Source organism: Haliotis rubra, unplaced genomic scaffold (genome assembly GCF_003918875.1).
Source record: "Haliotis rubra isolate DU_JTF1 unplaced genomic scaffold, ASM391887v1 Scf135, whole genome shotgun sequence".
Classification (NCBI taxonomy): domain Eukaryota; kingdom Metazoa; phylum Mollusca; class Gastropoda; order Lepetellida; family Haliotidae; genus Haliotis; species Haliotis rubra.
The window spans coordinates 1,606,997-1,626,048 of NW_025765281.1; the positions used below are offsets into that span (position 1 = coordinate 1,606,997).

Genomic DNA, 19,052 nt, shown 5'->3' on the forward strand with positions numbered 1-19,052 from the left:
AATTTGTGATCACTTGATGCTGCATCAGGAAATGTGATGTCACAGGATGCTGCATCAGGAAATGTGAAGTCACATGATGCTGCATCAGGAAATTTGTGATCACTTGATGCTGCATCAGGAAATGTGATGTCACATGATGCTGCATCAGGAAATGTGAGGTCACATGATGGTGCATCAGGAAATGTGATGTCACATGATGCTGCATCAGGAAAGGTGAGGTCACATGATGCTGCATCAGCTGCAGTCACATGATGGTGCATCAGTGAGGTAACATGATGCTGCATCAGGAAAGGTGAGGTCACATGATGCTGCATCAGGAAATGTGAAGTCACATGATGGTGCATCAGGTAATGTGAGGTCACATGATGCTGCATCAGGAAGGTGAGGTCACATGATGCTGCATCAGGAAATGTGAAGTCACATGATGGTGCATCAGGAAATGTGAGGTCACATGATGCTGCATCAGGAAATGTGAAGTCACATGATGCTGCATCAGGAAATGTGAAGTCACATGATGGTGCATCAGGAAATGTGAGGTCACATGATGGTGCATCAGGAAATGTGATGTCACATGATGCTGCATCAGTAAAGGTGAGGTCACATGATGCTGCATCAGGAAATGTGAGGTCACATGATGGTGCATCAGGAAAGGTGAAGTCACATGATGGTGCATCAGGAAATGTGAGGTCACATGATGGTGCATCAGGAAATGTGAGGTCACATGATGCTGCATCAGGAAATGTGAGGTCACATGATGCTGCATCAGAATCAGTACATACATGTCCACTGTATTTAACAAAAGGTAATATTCTTCGGATGTTTGTCTCAATGTTCCTAGAGTGGTTCAAATACACAGAAACGTGGACGTCAGTTATTAAGGAGGCGCTAGTAGCCGAATTGGCCTAGAAATAAGACAATGAAGCGGTTTGATCTCGTGACCCCCTTCCCTATACTACCTATTTAATCCACATATTGGGTTGTGACCCTGGCAATTATTTAAAGACATAACATCGATTGCCTTCACGTTATATAAAGACATAACATCGATTGCCTTCACGTTATATAAAGGGTTAGAGGTCACATTGTCATAACTCACAGGATAGGTGATCTTTCATGAATTGGTATTAATAACTGCTGACATATATCATATATATACTGCGATATATCATATATATACTGACATATATCATGTATATAGTTTGTTGATGTTCTATTATTGTTATAGGACTTCCACTGTTTTACATGTACCTCGTTTGTTGACACATGTAGATATTGAGATTAGTTGTGCTGTTCTTTGCTGTACGCAGGAACATTGTCACAAAATAGCATAATACTTCAGATTTCTGATAGTTTTGCATTTACCATAATTACTCTCCTACAAGCCCCCTCTTAACAACGTCATAGGCAATTATATTAACTACCTTCATATTTTTCAAAGAGATATTTGACAATTCATGAACAATGCATGTCTGATTCTAAATTAAACAGATAAATATACCCACAATTTTGTGAAATAAGAAAAATACTTATTTGATCCTGTTGTTTAAAGAATATATTTCTTAAGATCCAGTTTTGAAAACTCTCTGAAAGGACCTAAGCTTATTTAAGCCTGATTCCACTTATTTCAGATTCCAATATTTGTAAAATTGGTCAAACCAGTATTTACCTTCATCAAGTTTCACACTCACTTTGCAAGAGCAGGTGCCCTAGTTTATCAGAATGATATATCCTGCGTGAAATAATAGAATAATTATGGTAACTGCTGATAATACATTAGCTTTACACTATAACCAGTGCTAACTCCGTCCACGTGTGATGATATTTATCAGAGTTATTTTAGTTTGATAACAGTATTTTGTGCTGAGTGTTTTGTTTATATTCACCTGTACATTCCTACAGTCCCATTCCTGTCATTGATACATGTACACAAAGAAAATTCACATGTTTTGTTATTGACTAAATTAGACATGTCCTTGTATAATCTGGTGGTTTTACATTTAATGAACCCATATCATATAATGTCTTCAAGAAAAATGGCCTTTCAATGTTTTTTAGAGGGACAACTGTCATTTACCAGATTTATTGTTTTCCCTTAAGGATTGAATAATTTAAAAACAATTTTTGGCACATTTTTGTCAGGATCTCGAGCTTATCCAGACTTTTTGAAAACAACTTGAGCAATAACTTGGGATGTTTTTTTTCAGTAATTCCTGGAATTTCTTTTAAGGTCAATAATCTCAAAGTGACAGTCGTGATGTGCCATTTATTTTCTTCAGTAATGATAAATATGTGTTATTTCTTCTTTTTTAATTATTGTTTTTGGTAAATATATGTTATGAAATGTCATTTGTGTCTCATGCTCATATACACGAGAAATACTGTTTTGAAGATTTTAAAGTGGGAATTTAGGCATCTGTATTTTCTATATCAAGAAAGTACATAGCCATTCTTAATTGTTTCTTTGAGTTGAGACAAGTGGAGACAACTCTGAATGTTTAGTTATTGTGAATGTATTCCAGGTTTTACAAAATGGTTTTTATTTGTTCCTTTGAAATAACTGTGATATTACAATATTAACAATGACAAACCTCGTGTCAACATGGAGGCACAGCTGTAAATCAGGAAATGTATTAAGATGATTTGGAGATTTTATGTATGCTTTCCAACATGTGTATTTTGCACACCAGGCCATTTGGTGTTTGATCAAAACGGGGGATTATGACCAAAAGATAGGGTAAACTGAAGGGGTTTATTAGTTGCATATTTAATTTTTGTACAAATTATTAATTGGTAAATTCGCTGTATGTATTGGGTGGTTTGGTTGGTATTTATTTTCTTTGGGTGGGTGTTTGTTTTTGTTTTTCTGTTATGTTTTTGAATTTTTCCTCATATGGGTACTAGTTGGTAATGTGGGATCATATGCAGCCTGGAAGGCCAGCTTTGATTAGAAAATCGGAAAATTAATGCAAGTATGAAATTAATGAGAAAAAGTTCAAGGTGATGCATGTTTATCTGGACGTATTGGAGTATATTGTCACGTTGCACCGACCACAAAACAATGACAAAGCTAAAAATAAGCAAAGTATCAGTAATTGACCACTAGATTTCGACAGTGTTTCTTACCAAGTTCAAGGTTAAGTGTGGTCGGGATGTTCACACAATTGTTCAAACAGTTGCCAATGGGGTATGGCAGTGTCTCTCTTCTAGTCTTATAATCACAAGAAAAACATGTCCAGGACAGTGACAGCTGTTGTAGTGAATGTACTACACTGCTCCTTACGTTCAAAGGATCACAATTACTCGTGTAACAATGCTTCAACCCTGTACAATCGTCATCATAGACCAGAGCTAATTTGAATATCAAATACTTGGAATTTTCTCTTGTAGATTTCATAGACGTTACATCACATCAAGCATTGGAAGTTAAATTTGAGAGTTGTGTATTCATTCAAACACCTGTCACCTCTTACCATGTCAGGGAGTTCTAGTTCTACAATCTTGGTATTGTCCCTGATTAGCTTCTTACTGGCAAACAAGGATAAGTTGGACGCGGCGCAGAGAAGTAGGCGGTGCACGGCAATGACTGACTGACTGAGTTTTGGTTTTATGCTGCCTTTAGCAATATTCCAGCAACATCAATGTGGGGGACACCTGAAATGGGCTACATATTGTACCCATGTAGATTGTACCCGGTCTTCGTGCAAATGCGCTTTAACCACTAGGCTACCCCACCGTCCCCGCGAGGCAATGAGCAAACCCATGTGGTTTGTGAAAGGTAGAGCAGATGTAGGCTAGTGCACCTGCAGTGCAAGACGATGAAATTGATTTTGCTCATAAGACTCTCAGTTGTCAGTGTAGCACTACACTTGATCGCGGACAACCTGGGGCCCCTTTGCTAACAATGACAAGCGCCTGTGGGCGGCAATCATACATGCTAATACTGGTCAATTATCAGGTCGGTGCTCAACTTATCCTTGTTTGCCAGTAAGTTGCAAGGAAGTGCTACTCTTGTTAATTTCATGACATTTTAGGCCTGACATCAACACTTGGATTAATTTGGTGAGACATAAATTTCATTGTTTACAGTACGTTACCATGTCAAATTCCAGTGAGTATTTGGTGATAATATTTTTACTTTTTAATGAATCCTTTTGGGTTGTTTTGTGGCATTCTGTTTAATTCCATATAAATGAATTTTAGTTTGATGTCATATTTTGGCATATATGACATTTGTGAAAATGTTGCTAAATGTTTAAATTTATATTTGTATTGAATATGAATATGCTTCAAGTCATAGACACTGTTTTAGTGCTTAGTTACGTAGGAATCACGTGTATAGGAGCTTTATTTGACATAGAATTAAATCAATATACTTGAGTATTGTCTTGTTTTTGTTTCTGCACGGTGTCTTTGTATTGCCGAGTGAGGCGTAACACTAAACTCACTCACTCAGTGTCTTTGAGAGAATGAGTGAGTGAGTATGGTTTTATGACACTTTAGCAATATTCCAGCAATATTGCCACAGGGGACACCAGAATTGGGCTTCACACATTTTACCCATGTGGGGAATCGAACCTGGGGCTTTGGTATGACAAGCGGACGCTTTAACCACTAGGCCGCCCCACCGAACCACAGTGTCTTTGAATATACTAGGTGACTGGTTCTGCAGTCATGTGGACAGTGTCTGCCTGAAGAGCAGGAGGTTAGTTGTTCGATCCCTGTCAGCGTAATATAAAAAGATGTTAACAAATGACACTTGTTGTCTCCCTGCCTGCTACTTCCTTTCTTCTCCGTGTCACAAAAGATTGCTCCTGAGGAGTGAATGTTCAGAGATGCCAACCCCAGAGTGTTGCAAATTGTAGTTTCAAGTATCAAAATTAGTAGATTGACCATAAAATTAGTAAAAAAAATACTTACAATTAAGTTGGATTCTGAGAAAGATAATATGACACTAATCAAGAGTGAAGCTTTAATTTCACATACCTCTAACAGCAGATTTCAAATGATCAGCATTACATTTCTTCTAGACGTCTGTTTGGCGAAAATGTATTTAATCAATGAAAACATTTTTGTCTGTGTATCTGAATTTGAATGAATTTTCTTCAAATTTCATAGAATTTCTAGTGCAATCATATTGGTATAGTTTGAACATAAATTTGTAGCGACTACAAGGACATCATAGAGGTTGGCGTCTCTAAATGTTGTTTTTATGCTCCAGACAGAAATACTCACACCAGTCACTTGTCATGTCTTGACTGCAAATCAATGACTGATAGCATGAGTAAAAACTCATAAAATGTTGGGATATAAGGGCCTAGTCACATAAACTGATCTTCGGAATCCTCATAAAGTTCAGACTCACCAAAATAAACACTTTTACTTTTGTTACATAAAACGCAATAAAAACCAATGAAATAACATATCATTTATTCTGTAATTGATCCATAAGAATGTATACAATTCCCTCAATGATCTGTGTTTACAATAAATGTAATTCTCTCACATGCCATGAATCGTCCATGTTTCCAATCTAATGCAGTCCCAAGCATGTGTCTCCTAACTACAGGTTTATTATATCTGTATTAAGAACTTCCCACACTTCAGAAGCTTTACAATACCTTTATTCATCTTATGACAAGACTGAACGTAAATGGGTGAGTGAGTGAGTTGTGATTACCATGAACAATATTTCAGTTATATTTTGACATGTCAGCTTGGAAGGAAAGCCCGAACTGTGCAGGCGTTCCACTTTCACCACTTTGGTGAAGCCCAATAACTTTAGTATGGTGCTGACAAACCTGAAACCATGGTGAACTGGGATTCGAACTCAGAATCAGAGGTTTCAAGGTATGTCCAAGGATGGCAACCGGTTTGATGAGTCAGTGCTTTGAACACTTCTTTCCACATCAAACTTCAACGTCCTAGACGATTGGGCCACCTGGTCCCCTGCTCAGAAAACAGTTTTCACAAAAATTATTCTGCAGGATTTCCAGAGGGGTTTCAAATATCTGAATAAATCTTTGATCTCAGATGAATTTCTATGGAGAAGAAACTTGAAGGAAATATACTATTGTCTCATAAGCCCAATAATAATCTCTTAAATAAACTGTACTTAAATATACTCAGAGATACAGAGTAAAATATCATAATAACAACTCACAGTATGGAGTTCAGAAACATTGTTTCACAACAATCAATTATTCCCAGATTTTCTTCAAAGCCAGGAAACAGGGTTGACTGCCGTGCAAGACATATTTCAAGTTCAAATGCAACAAAACCTCTCACACCTACGTAAGCATCCCTCAGCAGCAGGTGATGTGGTTTCCTAACCAGTTTCAGGAACTATCAATATATTCTTCTTGTAAATATGATAAGAAAACAGACTCATGAAGTTACCCATATCTCACTCTCCTTATAACAATCATACATATATACATATATCACTCACTTAACAGTACGTCACTGTACTTCTCACGACATTCCTCCAGGGTTACAAATAAGGTGATGGAAGAACACATCAACACTTATGGGCTTGAATCAATTAAGTACACCACCAATATAAGATTTCAAAAATCGTTATCGCATTACAAATAACTCTGCACGCCTAACTTTTAATTTCGCGTGATCATCAAATGGAAATCTACTTCGATAAATACTTGTCAAGTGTTTTTTATAAAAACGATTTGACACATGAGGAAACCCCCGATAGGAATCACTTCCACTGCCATATGGATATCTATTTTTCAATACAAACTACACTGTTCCTATTTATATCCAGTTGGACCTGCTTTCAAAATCACACGGTCGCTAGTTAAATTCACGCCTTCAAATACAAATACATGGTTGAAAATAGTGATCAATGAATCGCCCAGACAAACCACATCACCAACTCGCAGGCCAGTAAAAACATGTCAGTACATTCAAAATTCTCTCAGTACACCTCCACTTGCAATATGATGTCATACATTCGCACATCAAAAGTTATCTGTGATTATGCCTCCATCATCCATGCAGGTGATGGAACAACATATCAACACTATGGGCTTGAATATATACGTACATTTGTTCACCTCCAATAGTTAATTCTTCATGTACTTGAATACACTGATTTCCTTCATCACAGATTAATACACATGATAGATCAATGTCTAGTATTCACAGACACGTATGAAATGATCTGGTCATCCATACACTGTAGTTGACTGAAGTAGCATCTTTTTCAAACATATAAATGTTAGCCGGAAAGTTAGCAGTCAGAAACAAATGCAAACAACAGTGACTTACCATGCCTAGCTGAAACAAACTGAAACTGTACAGGTACATACTCGTGTCTAGTGATGTTTAATTGCAAGTTTGACTTCTTCACTGACAGAGTTGTTTTCTCATATCGTTCAAGCAAAGTGATACAATGTCGTTTTTTTACTAGAGCTGTGTATCGTGGCCTAAGTGGCGAGACGATATATCCCGATACTAATTTAATGTGGCAAGACGATATATCATGAAAGTATTGGCAAGGAACCTGCGAGACGATTATCATCACGATACAGTGATGGCGATACGATACTTATCCCGATACTTTACAATCCTCAAAACAGGACATATATGATAGATAAAATGACTGAATCTTTACTTGTTATTCAGCAGAACATGTGTTACATTCACACACACTTAAAAGGCTGTTCATGTAATTAAGTTTCAGCATTTAATACAATCAAACATATTCAGTATACCTTGATCTAGGTTTCCCTTGGGAAGTTGTGTTTCTGCACCAATGCTTTCACAGACAATTTATACAGTAATTTATACCAGAATCACTGCAAAAAACTCATAAGTATGCTTTCTAAATTTAGCTTCCCTTTCTTAACAAAGCTAAGACATCGTTCATAGTTGTTAATAATTGGTGTTATTTGTCAAACAACTAAAACATGTTTCAATTACTTAAAGACAAGTGTTTTACAGTTCAGAGAGATTGTTCACATGCTTTCACTGATACACTAACTCCTTTGTTCATGTAACAAAGATGGCAGACACAAATTCCTTTTAGGTTCAGTTTGTTTTTAAAATAAGAAAAATTTCAAAGAGACTCCCTTCCTATTACTTATGCAATACTCCCTACAACTTTAAGTAATATTTAAGTAGTATCGGGATATGTCGTCTCTTGTGGCGATACATCGATGTATCATGGACCCTTGCGATATAAATATCCTGATATATTGCCTAAACATGTTTTGTATCGATGCACTCGTATCGCGTAGTTGACGATGCAAACATCGATACTATCGATGAATCGTTACACCACTATTTTTTACCACCAGAAAACAAATTTGATGAAAGCGTAACCTGTAGATAAGTCAACAACTTTCTATAGACTTGCTTTTATTTGTCCTCAAAATTCGGCTTATCTATGGTAATATATGGTAAGCATTACGTAAGGGGAATTATTGACATTAAACAATAATTACGTCACTAACATCATTTCTTAGTTGTCCTGTGGGTACCCAGGTGAGAGTGAGTGAGTTTAGTGTTACGCCTCTTTCAGCAATATTCCAGCAGTATCACGGCAGGGGACACAAGAAATGGGCTTCACACGTGTACATGTGGGTAATCGAACCCGGGTTTTCGGCATGATGAGCGAACACTTTAACTACAAGGCCACCACACCGCCCCACCCACGTCAGAACCCACCTGAGTTACCCACTCCAGTCCTTATTCACGGTCATGGAGAGGTACACTGAAGCCCATGAAGTGTGATCATGTGTTCATCCTCCGTACAAACAGAGTCGAACACTGTTGTGGCAATCTTTGAGGAGTGGAACTTTGATTGTCTTGAGGTAAACGGTTGGTCCCAGCATATTACTTCCTTATTCAGCATTTCGCGGCTGTCGAGCGTTGGATAACTCATATTGACAGAGGTCCCTTCAACAGCAACAGTGTTTGACTCTTAACAGACTATTAATACTCCAGTAACATTTCTTTAAGTTACACAGATGTGACTGGAAGCAATATGACAGCAGAGTTGGTCAAGGAATACTGGGATTCTGTGGCACTGTGTTCCTGGAATGATGCTGCTACATCGCCGGCTGATCATGTTGGAGCGGCGCTGTCCTGGCTGAACGTCGCATTATGCGCTATGACGGAAAACGCCTTCACCTCATCAAGTAGCAGCTGCTCCTGAGGAAGACGAAGAGCAAGTGTTAAATGATGCTACTGTCAGCAATTTCTACCAACATCGCTGTGGATGGGTGGAGGCTTACCAATTTGTTAGCATAGTCCTGAACACAATCATGTCAAATTTGAGATTCATAATTATAGAGCCACCTCAGGTGTGATTGGCTTGTCGTTTAAAGCTGCACACAGCAATATTCCATGTGTGTGACAGCAGTGTGTAAATAATCAATCCTGGACTAGAAGCGAACCAGTGATTGATATAATGACAAACAATCCACTTGTCTGGATATCCTGAGAGGCTATCATCCACAGGTCTGACCACCTGGTTCATTAAATCAACTGTCACAACAATCTCCTAAAATAAACAGGGTCTGGACACAGGTGGGATCAAGTTACCTGTATAAATGGGTTGGGAGCGTCGCTACAGATTCGGAAGACCAGACTGCTGATGACTGGGATAAGCTTAGCTACAGGAATGATGACCTCATGGAGACTGCTGAAATTACAATAACAATGATAATAATGCATGTTTGTATTGTGTTATACAGGTGACAAGATCTTACCAGCTCAAAGCATTAAGAGAAATATTATTCTGGTCAATGGATCACTGAACTCGATTTTCATTTTCTGCTCCCCAGGGACTGTACTACCCAGGGCCCCGTTTCACAAAGCTCTCGGTAGCCTAAGTTCTCGTAACGTTTCTCGTAGCAGTCGTACCTCCTATACTTTAACATAGGAGGTATGCTACGAGAAAAGTTACGAGATCTTAGGCTTACGAGAGCTTTGCGAAACAGGGCCCAGGTTGTCTATGAGACAACAAATAGAAGACCGCCTCCGTGGTGTAGTTGTTAGAGCATCCGCCCGGAGAGCGGAAGGTTGCGGGTTCGATCCCCGACCGTGTCATACCAAAAGACGTTAAAATATGGTACTTGTTGGTCCCTGCCTGGCGCTCGGCATTAATGGGTACAACAAGGACTGGTCGGCTCAGAGTCAGTATAATGTGTCTGAGTGGGGTATTCAGGCTTCACTGCGGCATGCTATCTCAGTGGGCTAGCTCTAAAAAACCAGCTTAAGTCTGGGCTAGTACAAGCAGCCGCACATACACATACACACGGATGCACGTCGTCATATGAGCGAAATATTCTCAAGAACTACGTAAAACCCAATTTCACCTCACCTCACAAATAGAAACGCAGCAACTGATACAGATATGTGTTGTGTCAATGTTTATTTCATTTTCCAGTAGGTAACTATGGCTTATGTGTTTGCCTGAACAAAGAAGTGAACAGTCTTTAGTTTACAGTTGGGAGAATATGGATTTACCTAATAAGATTTTCTCAGATTAATAACGTTCATCAGATATCGCGTTAACAAGAATCGGGGACGGACGGACAGACGGACGCCGCTGAATACATAGTCCCCCGTTCCGCGTTGCGGCGGGGGACAAAAACAAACAAAACTGGAAACATATAATAAATAGAATATCTCATGTGTCTAATGAAAGATGATGTATCTGTGATCTTGTGACAGAGAACATCACATTTTCACTCATGGCTATTATTATTGGATATATTTATATAGCGCACATATCCAAGCAACTAGTACAAGCTCAAGATGCTGGTATTTTTTCCCTCGATCACTGGATGTCAATCTCAAAGGCACATCGAATTATCGATCTCAACTCCCTTTGGATCATACAACTCTTGCAGCCACTGGGCCCAACGAGTTATTGCGGCTTTCTCACCCTTACCAGGTACCCATTCACAGCTGGGTGGACTGGGACACATAGTCACAGTACTTTGTTCAAGTTTGCTGCATGTTGACGTACCCGCAACTGGGTGTTTGCACGCATTCAAGTGGCCACCATCTCGTTATGAACCAATAGATTTGGGGGTTCTGTTAAGTGCACTATGCCACTCATTAAAATATCACGTTTTTCACGTCACTCGAAGATAGATCCATCATGCTTCACTAGACACACGTAATATCCTCTATTAACCACCACCACTGACCCCTATTAACATATAAAACACAGGTCTCCCTCACTACCTACCTTTCTGAAGTCATTTGATGTTTATAGTGTTCAGCTACTCCATCCAGTAGTCGAGCGAACCCACGATCCAGACACGTTGCAGAACAGTGTGGAAGTCTGTACTGAAATAGGAAATATGTTGAAGATGAGAAGTCTTCCATCCAAATATTATACTTCTGTACATTATACCACTTGTATAACTGCTTATGTCAGTGGTTATTTCGCACTGTGACAACTTTCACTGATCATAGCATTTGTTACAAAACATGTCATGTGCTACAATTATTTTCTGTAATTCTCCACAAATCAGACATACCATTAACTCATGATAAAAGGTACATGATTGGAAAAATATCATTCATAGGGTTCAAAATTGTTATTTTCATGAGTCCTTTTGTGCCAAATTCAAAGGTACACCTATTTCAACAATACCTTTTAAGATCAGATTTAATGCAATAGCATGTGCATTTCAAACTCTATTTTATCCATTCTGCTACCAGAAAAATAGAGGTTATTTCTACAAAGCTATAAAAATGTAATTTTTGGAGTAAAATTGATATTTTATACTTATCCTGACTCATGCTCTTTTTGCTTGTCTTCTTCTTCTTGCGTGCGAACATAGTGGAACACTTGTATCTCCCTAATTGAAGCTCCCTTCAATTTAAAATCACTAATTAGTATTCACCACGAGTTACCTCCTTTCCACAAGCTGCTGAACGAGGGCCACCTCTACCCATGTGCCTCACTCTCTCCTCATATACTGAGCCCAACATTTGAATTTACAGGGAAATCCAAAGTGTTATTTGGGGAGGATGGGAGGGCTGACCCCATGAGTCAGGATAAGTATAAAATATCAATTTTACTCCAAAATTACATATTTTTCCTTATCCTGACTCATGCTCTTTTGCTTGTAGCATGCCACTGAACGGAGGTGGGAATATCTAATACTTTGGATTTTTAATAATTAGTGATTTGAACTGTGATGATTGTAATAACCCTATGGGAACTTCATAAAGGCACTGAACTGATGAATTCCTGCTGCTAACTTATCAGCTGCCATATAAAAGGTTATTACCATGTACTTATTATGATAAAGTATATATAACATTAATACAATGCTTAAGACTAATAGACTTAAGCTTGTTAATATGCTAGTATAAACTCCTTAGAGTTTGTTAGCTAAAATACTTTAAGATATAACATAGTACTAAGCTTAAGATATGATTAAACTTAAGCTAATTATATAATAGCAAACTCTTTAGAGTTTGTTAGTTAATATACTTATATGATATAGATATAATGCTGAGCTTAAGATATGAATAAGCTTTTAGCTACATATATAATAGCAAAACTCTGTAGAGTTTGTTAGCTAATATATTTTTATAATATGAGTATAGTACTGTGCTTAAGCCATAATTAACTTAAGCTACATATATAATAGCCAAACTCTGTAGAGTTTGTTAGCTAATATATATTTATAATATTAGTATAGTACTGAGCTTAAGATATAATTAACTTAAGCTACATATATATAGCAAAACTCTGTAGGGTTTTGTTAGCTAATATATTTTTACAATATGAGTATAGTAGTGTGCTTAAGATATAATTAACTTAAGCTACATATATAATAGCAAAACTCCGTAGAGTTTGTTAGCTAATATATTTTACAATATGAGTATAGTAGTGTGCTTAAGATATAATGAACTTAAGCTACATATATAATAGCAAAACTCCGTAGAGTTTATTAGCTAATATGTTTATAGTGTAACCATAGTACTAAGCTTAAGATAAGATTAGACTTAAGCTAAATGTATATAGCAAAATAAACTCCTTAGAGTTTAACTAATATACTTTTTATGTTAAAAAACATAGTACTGAGCTTAAGTTATGATGAAACTTAAGCTATATATATATAATAACAAAACTCCGTCGAAGTTTGTTAGCTAATACCTTTATAATGTAAACATACTGCTTAAGATATGATGAAACTTAAGCTAATTGTATAATAGCCAAAAACAACCCTTTAGAGTTTGTTAGCTATGATATAAACCTAGTATTGAGCTTATGAAGGAAAACTTAAGCTACATATATAATAGCAAGAACTCCGTAGAGTTTGTTAGCTAATACATGTTATAATGTAAACCATAAAGCTTAAAATATGATGAAACTTAAGCTTAAATATATAATAGCAAAACCCTCTTTTTAGAGTTTTGATAGCTAATATACCTATATGATATAAACATAGTACTGCTTTTAAGATATGAATAAGCTTAAGTTACATATATAATAGCTAAAACTCTGTAGAGTTTGTTAGCTAATACATGTTATAATATAACCATATTGCTTAGAAATATGATGATACTTAAGCCAAATAGCAAAAACTCTTTAGAGTTTGTTAGCTAATCTACTTATATGATATAAACATAGTACTAAGCTTAAGATATGAATAAGCTTAAGCTACCTATATAATAGCAAAACTCCTTAGAGTTTGTTAGCCAATATATTTTAATAATATGAGTATAGTACTATGCTTAAGGTATAATTAGCTTAAGTTAGCTATATAATAGTAAAACTCCGTCAGAGTTTGTTAGCTTAATTAACTTAAGCTATGTATAAAATAGCCAAAACTCTGTAGAGTTTGTTAGCTAATGCATTTATCATGTAACCATAGTATTACTCTTAAGATATGAATAACTTAAGGTAAATATATATAATAACAAACTCTGTATAGTTGTTAACTTATATATTGTATGATGTAATAATCATAGTACTGTGATGATAAAAGGAACTTAAGTAAATTATACATAGCATGAAGCTATTTAGTATTGTTATAAGATAAGTAAAAATCTGTTAGATTGACTTATCTTCTCCGAGGAACTGTCAGCTGTTGTGCGAGGACCATGGGATCGAATTGGTGTATACCTGAGACGTCCTCGGTGGTGATATCTCTCAGATAATGGTTTGCAACCACCATATCGATTTCAGAAATAAACCCTCCATTATTTCATTCACATTTGTGTAGAACAATTGTAGAAGTTAGCGCTATAATATCATGAGTATTAAGCTCATGGAGGGTCGGAATAGGTCCATCCGCATATGCACGTAGTATGACAGTTCTGATCCAAATGGAGATATAGTACATGAGACTTCACTCATGCGTAAGTTGATGATAGAGGAAATAATCTGTTGCATTTTTCCTCCTGTTTGGTTTGGTGGAGATAAATTTACAGTGCTCTTGCTGGCCATCTTGATAGAATCATCGTATCATGGGGTCCAAGTATGTCATCCAGGCGTGTTCATAAACCTCACTTGTGAGGTGTTGGAGCACTATATTCATATCCCCAGGTTGGGCGTGGAAATTTCCGCTTTATTCTCCAAACAGAAGTTTAGTAGGTTTACTAACCATCTAGTTGTGTTAGTCGCTGATGAAATTCAGCTGTAGTTCGAAACGCTGTGGATTTAGATCCACTTGTATCTTCGCCTAGGTAATTCGCCTGCTAAGTCCTTTTGACGATGTAGGTGCACAACCAGGTGTGTCTGTCCTCGCTGAACTTTATGTAAAATCGCTTCGACTGCCGATCCCTCGCCTTAACTTGACAGGGAGGTCTCTAACTTGAAGAAAGGCAGTCTAATCATGAATGTTCAGGTTAACTGGACTGTAATGAGGCTTGCTCGCTCACTGATATATAGTTGTCACTTGTGACGTAAGTCTTGAACTGTGAATTGAGATCGACCTCTGTGTAGGTCGCTGTCCCTCGCGGTCCAATCAGAACAAGGCATTTTGATTCTGTATAATACCCGCTGTGATGTCACCGGTGTAGCGGAAAAACCCACCTTGAATAAATTCTTGTCGCCGCTGGATATTAGCATAAACGCCGGTCTTCACCGTAGCTTCCCGGTTATCCGAAAGTGACCACGCGTTTCGAGGGTTAATGGTAATCGCTGAAACCTCCGCCGCCGAATATCTCGCTTTCTGTAATTTTATGCTGGGTAGGTTATTTTCCTGGTTGTCGTGAAAGTAATTTCAGTTTTGAATATAATTCAACTTCCTTATATATATGGGTATAAACAACTTGCAAGTTGTGAGCTTGTAGACTGTATACATGAATGTATCGTCATAATTGTAGAATTAACGTTGAACTTGTTGTACATATTTCTTCTCAGAAACTTTGACGATTAAGAGTTATACTTTCGCTGTAACAAGGCTGCTGTTCAATTTCGATATTGAATTGTCTGCAGATATGCGTAATGGTCACGCATGTAGATAATCGTATCGTCGTCCGGGATTGTATATTAGCAATTTATACGAATAGTTGATTTCTGTGAAGATCTATGAAATGTCGCTTGACTAATAATACAGCGACGCTCTGTGTTGTAAATAGCCTGAGCAATTATCTTCGCAGAGGGCTTATAGACGGCATCTGGCATACAGTTGATAATCAACTTATGCGGCGCCTTGAACGGACTGACGAAAGTAGCTATATATGACGAAAGTGGCTAGTATATGGAAACCTTGGAGGAGACTTCCTCGGTGAACGCCGGAGACTTCGCTGGGTTCTCGGTATCCCTTCTAGATCTTCTGGGTGAAGTAGACTTGAGTTACTTAGCCTTCGCGACCATCGCGAAGGTGTCGAAGTCAAAGCCCGATTAGTATATATATATATATATAAATATATATATGAGCTTGCTTCGCGGAACAGCCTCTGTGTTTAACAGGATGTGGATCGGGCGTAAGCTTGCCTAAGTAGGGTCAGCATGGATCATCTTATCATATTCAGAAGTCGTGGTTACTAAGTCTGGTGATAAGTGTCTAATTGATCGCTCTAGATCTATTTAGGCCAGCTTAACATACCGCCTCGCCATGGATTCAACAGAACCAATATAATGATTGTAGTTCTTATACTTGATATCGATGATCAACTTGTCTATGGGTTGATCTTCTCGAGACTTGTGAGGGGAACGCTGATAGTTTCGCTGAAGCTTTGTATAGTCCCTCGATGTCCTTCTAGATGATGATGATCTGGATTCAGGTGTCTCACAAGATGCCTTCGCTGGCTTCCTCTGCGTCCAGTCCGGGGAACGACGATATGACCTTCGCTAAGGCTTCCGTGGATGTCTGATGGTCCGAGTCCACATCTAGGGATGAACCCGCATAAGGTGATGATTTATCCTGCCTCTCGCTGGGTCCTTCGCCAAGGCTGTACATCTAGGTTCTTTCCGCCGGCGCTGTACATCTAGTCCATCTAGGTCCTTTCGCCTTCGCCGGCGAAGGCCTTCGCCGGCTGTACATCTAGGTCCTTCGTCAAGGTGGTCCGCGACTTCCTTCGCGAAGGTGACATCGCCCTGGCTGCTACGCTGGACGGGGGTGCCTCTGGGGTGCTGTTCACGCTGGAGCCTTCGCTGGTTCGGACTCCTGCTACCGCGAGATTATAGTGGTCCTCCATGATGTTCATAATTTGTCGCATCATGTCTTCTGGGATGGTCTGGCGGCGAGGTCGCCGGTGCTTTATCTGGCGGTGTTAATGGAGGGGTCCACCGGAAAATCGTCCGACATCAGTGTAGAGGCATCAGGCTGCATGGTGATCTCTGCTGATGTCGTTGTAGCTGTCACCGGTCGCTTCTTGTGGCGTCACGCCGGGGATGATGATCAGCTGATCATCGTAGGAGGTCCAGGTCATCGGCTGGAACAATCTCGGTGGAGAAAGTCCTAGTAGACTTCGCTGATTTTCCTCAGAGGTCAACGCTGCCCTGGGTGTGCGAATGCCTGCGCTTGAGTGTTGGTAATGATGGGACCCTCAGGACGATCATCGCGATATCTGGCGTTGGTACATCAGGCTGCATGCTGATCTGTGCCGACATCGGGTCAATCTTTGATGTACATCCGTATGATGACCGGCTGATCATCATACAGGCCCAAAACTGCGATGGGGAACGGTCTCGGCTGTTGAGATGTAGTAGAAAACCCTCTAGTCTTCTGCTGCGACGATGGGATGTCTGGGGAAGCAGGATGCTTTGGAGATGGCGGACTACGCCCCACACCTCTCCACCACTCTAGCGGAACACCACACGGAGGGGAGTCGGCCAACAGCAGTAGACTGGCGAGGGGTTCCGTGTATCAGTCATACTAGACTCTGCATACGCGACCTATCTGCTGTGCGTGCCAAACGCAAAGTAAATATTAATAAAAAGGTAGAATTGGATAAATTAGTACCGCAACTGCAATGTGAATATAATAATCATGGCCGTACATCATATTAAAGGCGGATCAGCAGCAGCATAAAACGTAATCTGCAATAGTACAGAATTTTCATCAACGTAATCCACTGAAACAAACACGGCGCCCCGTGAATAAACTGTAGAAAACGACTAAATATCAATATATAATCGTTGAAGGATACTAGCTAAACCTCTATAGATGTCTATAATGAGGTAACTAACTAAATATAATTCAAAGGATATAGTGTGTCGGGAGACACAGGCGCTCTCACGTCCAGCTCACTGGGCGAAGAAGGAGAGAGTGAGGCACATGGGTAGAGGTGGCGCCCTCGTTCCCGCGCTTGTGGAAAGGAGGTAACTCGTGGTGAATACTAATTAGTGATTTTAAATTGAAGGGAGCTTCAATTAGGGAGATACAAGTGTTCCACTATGTTCGCAAGAAGAAGAAGACAAGCAAAAAGAGCATGAGTCAGGATAAGGAAAAATCTAGCTATTTGTTACATGTATTAACACAACTTGGAGACACAAAGTAAGCAAAAACAAAACTGTATAGATTTCTGGATAGCCGCCAGATGGTGCTTTGTTACGCTATGGTCACAAGTGCGAAAACTCGTGAAGGTCCGAGTTAGAATATTGATCCTCAGTAACCCATGCTTGTCGTAAGAGGCGACTAACGGGATCGGGTGGTCAGGCTCGCTGACTTGGATTGACACATGTCATTGACACATGTCATCTGTTGTTCTCATTTCTGGTCCAGGCGTGATTTATTTACAGACCGCCGCCATAAAGCTGGAAATTGCTGAGTCGCTAAACTCACACTCACAAGTGCGAAACTACTGCCAACAGAGATTCAGATCAGGACACAGGTTGTACATTCCTGTCTTATCTAAGGGACACAACTCTGATTCAGTGTATCTGGGAACAGGGCCATTTATTCCATTATCATGAGGAGAACAAGGCCGAAAAAAACCCTACTAAATGAAACTTGGTCATTTTATTATCAGCAAACAATTTGAGTTGAAGTGTTTTGATATTTACCTCTCTAACACATCCCTAGTTTCCGTGACAAGCTTTTCATACACAATATCCTCTTGGCTGACTAGCACCTGAAAGGTAAACTTGCATGTCATAAATACTGTTTGACCTGAAAGCTGTCATTGAAATCACAACATTCATTTACTGACACAGCGCTTCCTTGAACATATCAGATACACAACTGATAATATTGAAACACGTTTTTGTATCTAGTTTGCTAAACTTTGGAAGAATAGTCATTGCGAAAGCTTCAGGCTGAGAAAATGATTCACACTGATAAAAGCTTTAAATAATTCCCATGCTCACAACAAAGCATAACATCTGCTTATTTACTATCAAAAAGAATGTAAAGGACAACCCGATTCTTTCAACTTTTAACTGCAAATTTTCCTGATTCTTTTAATTTGTCAAATATTTCAGTTTATTATGCATCATTTGCAAGTTGCAACTTGCCAGTTATAAATAATACATCAAAATTAAGACTTTCTGCACAGAAATTTGTGAAGATTATACTAAAATAAATGGAACATCTTACATCCAGCTGATCACTGGGGAGTTAAGCCAAGCCGGAATCTTGACAGATGTTGTGACAATAGGACGA

The 19,052-nt window shown here is 38.7% G+C and overlaps 1 protein-coding gene and 1 long non-coding RNA gene across 2 annotated transcripts in view; both read right to left on the reverse strand.

Annotated features, from left to right (window-relative positions):
• Window positions 1–5,410: 5,410 nt before the first annotated feature.
• Window positions 5,411–7,203, reverse strand: LOC124267953. Its single transcript, XR_006896162.1, has 2 exons — window positions 7,071–7,203; window positions 5,411–6,531 (listed from the first exon to the last, which is right to left on the reverse strand). It is a non-coding gene; the product is annotated as an uncharacterized LOC124267953 (long non-coding RNA).
• A 1,540-nt stretch (window positions 7,204–8,743) lies between these two features.
• The window catches only part of LOC124267951 (peroxisomal biogenesis factor 3-like), a 31,080-nt gene continuing 20,771 nt past the window's right edge, over window positions 8,744–19,052 (reverse strand). The window contains 5 exon segments of the mRNA XM_046702953.1: window positions 8,744–9,171; window positions 9,565–9,664; window positions 11,222–11,300; window positions 11,303–11,322; window positions 18,455–18,522. Of these exon segments, the coding sequence (XP_046558909.1) occupies window positions 9,085–9,171; window positions 9,565–9,664; window positions 11,222–11,300; window positions 11,303–11,322; window positions 18,455–18,522 (354 nt within the window). The 3' untranslated portion in view covers window positions 8,744–9,084.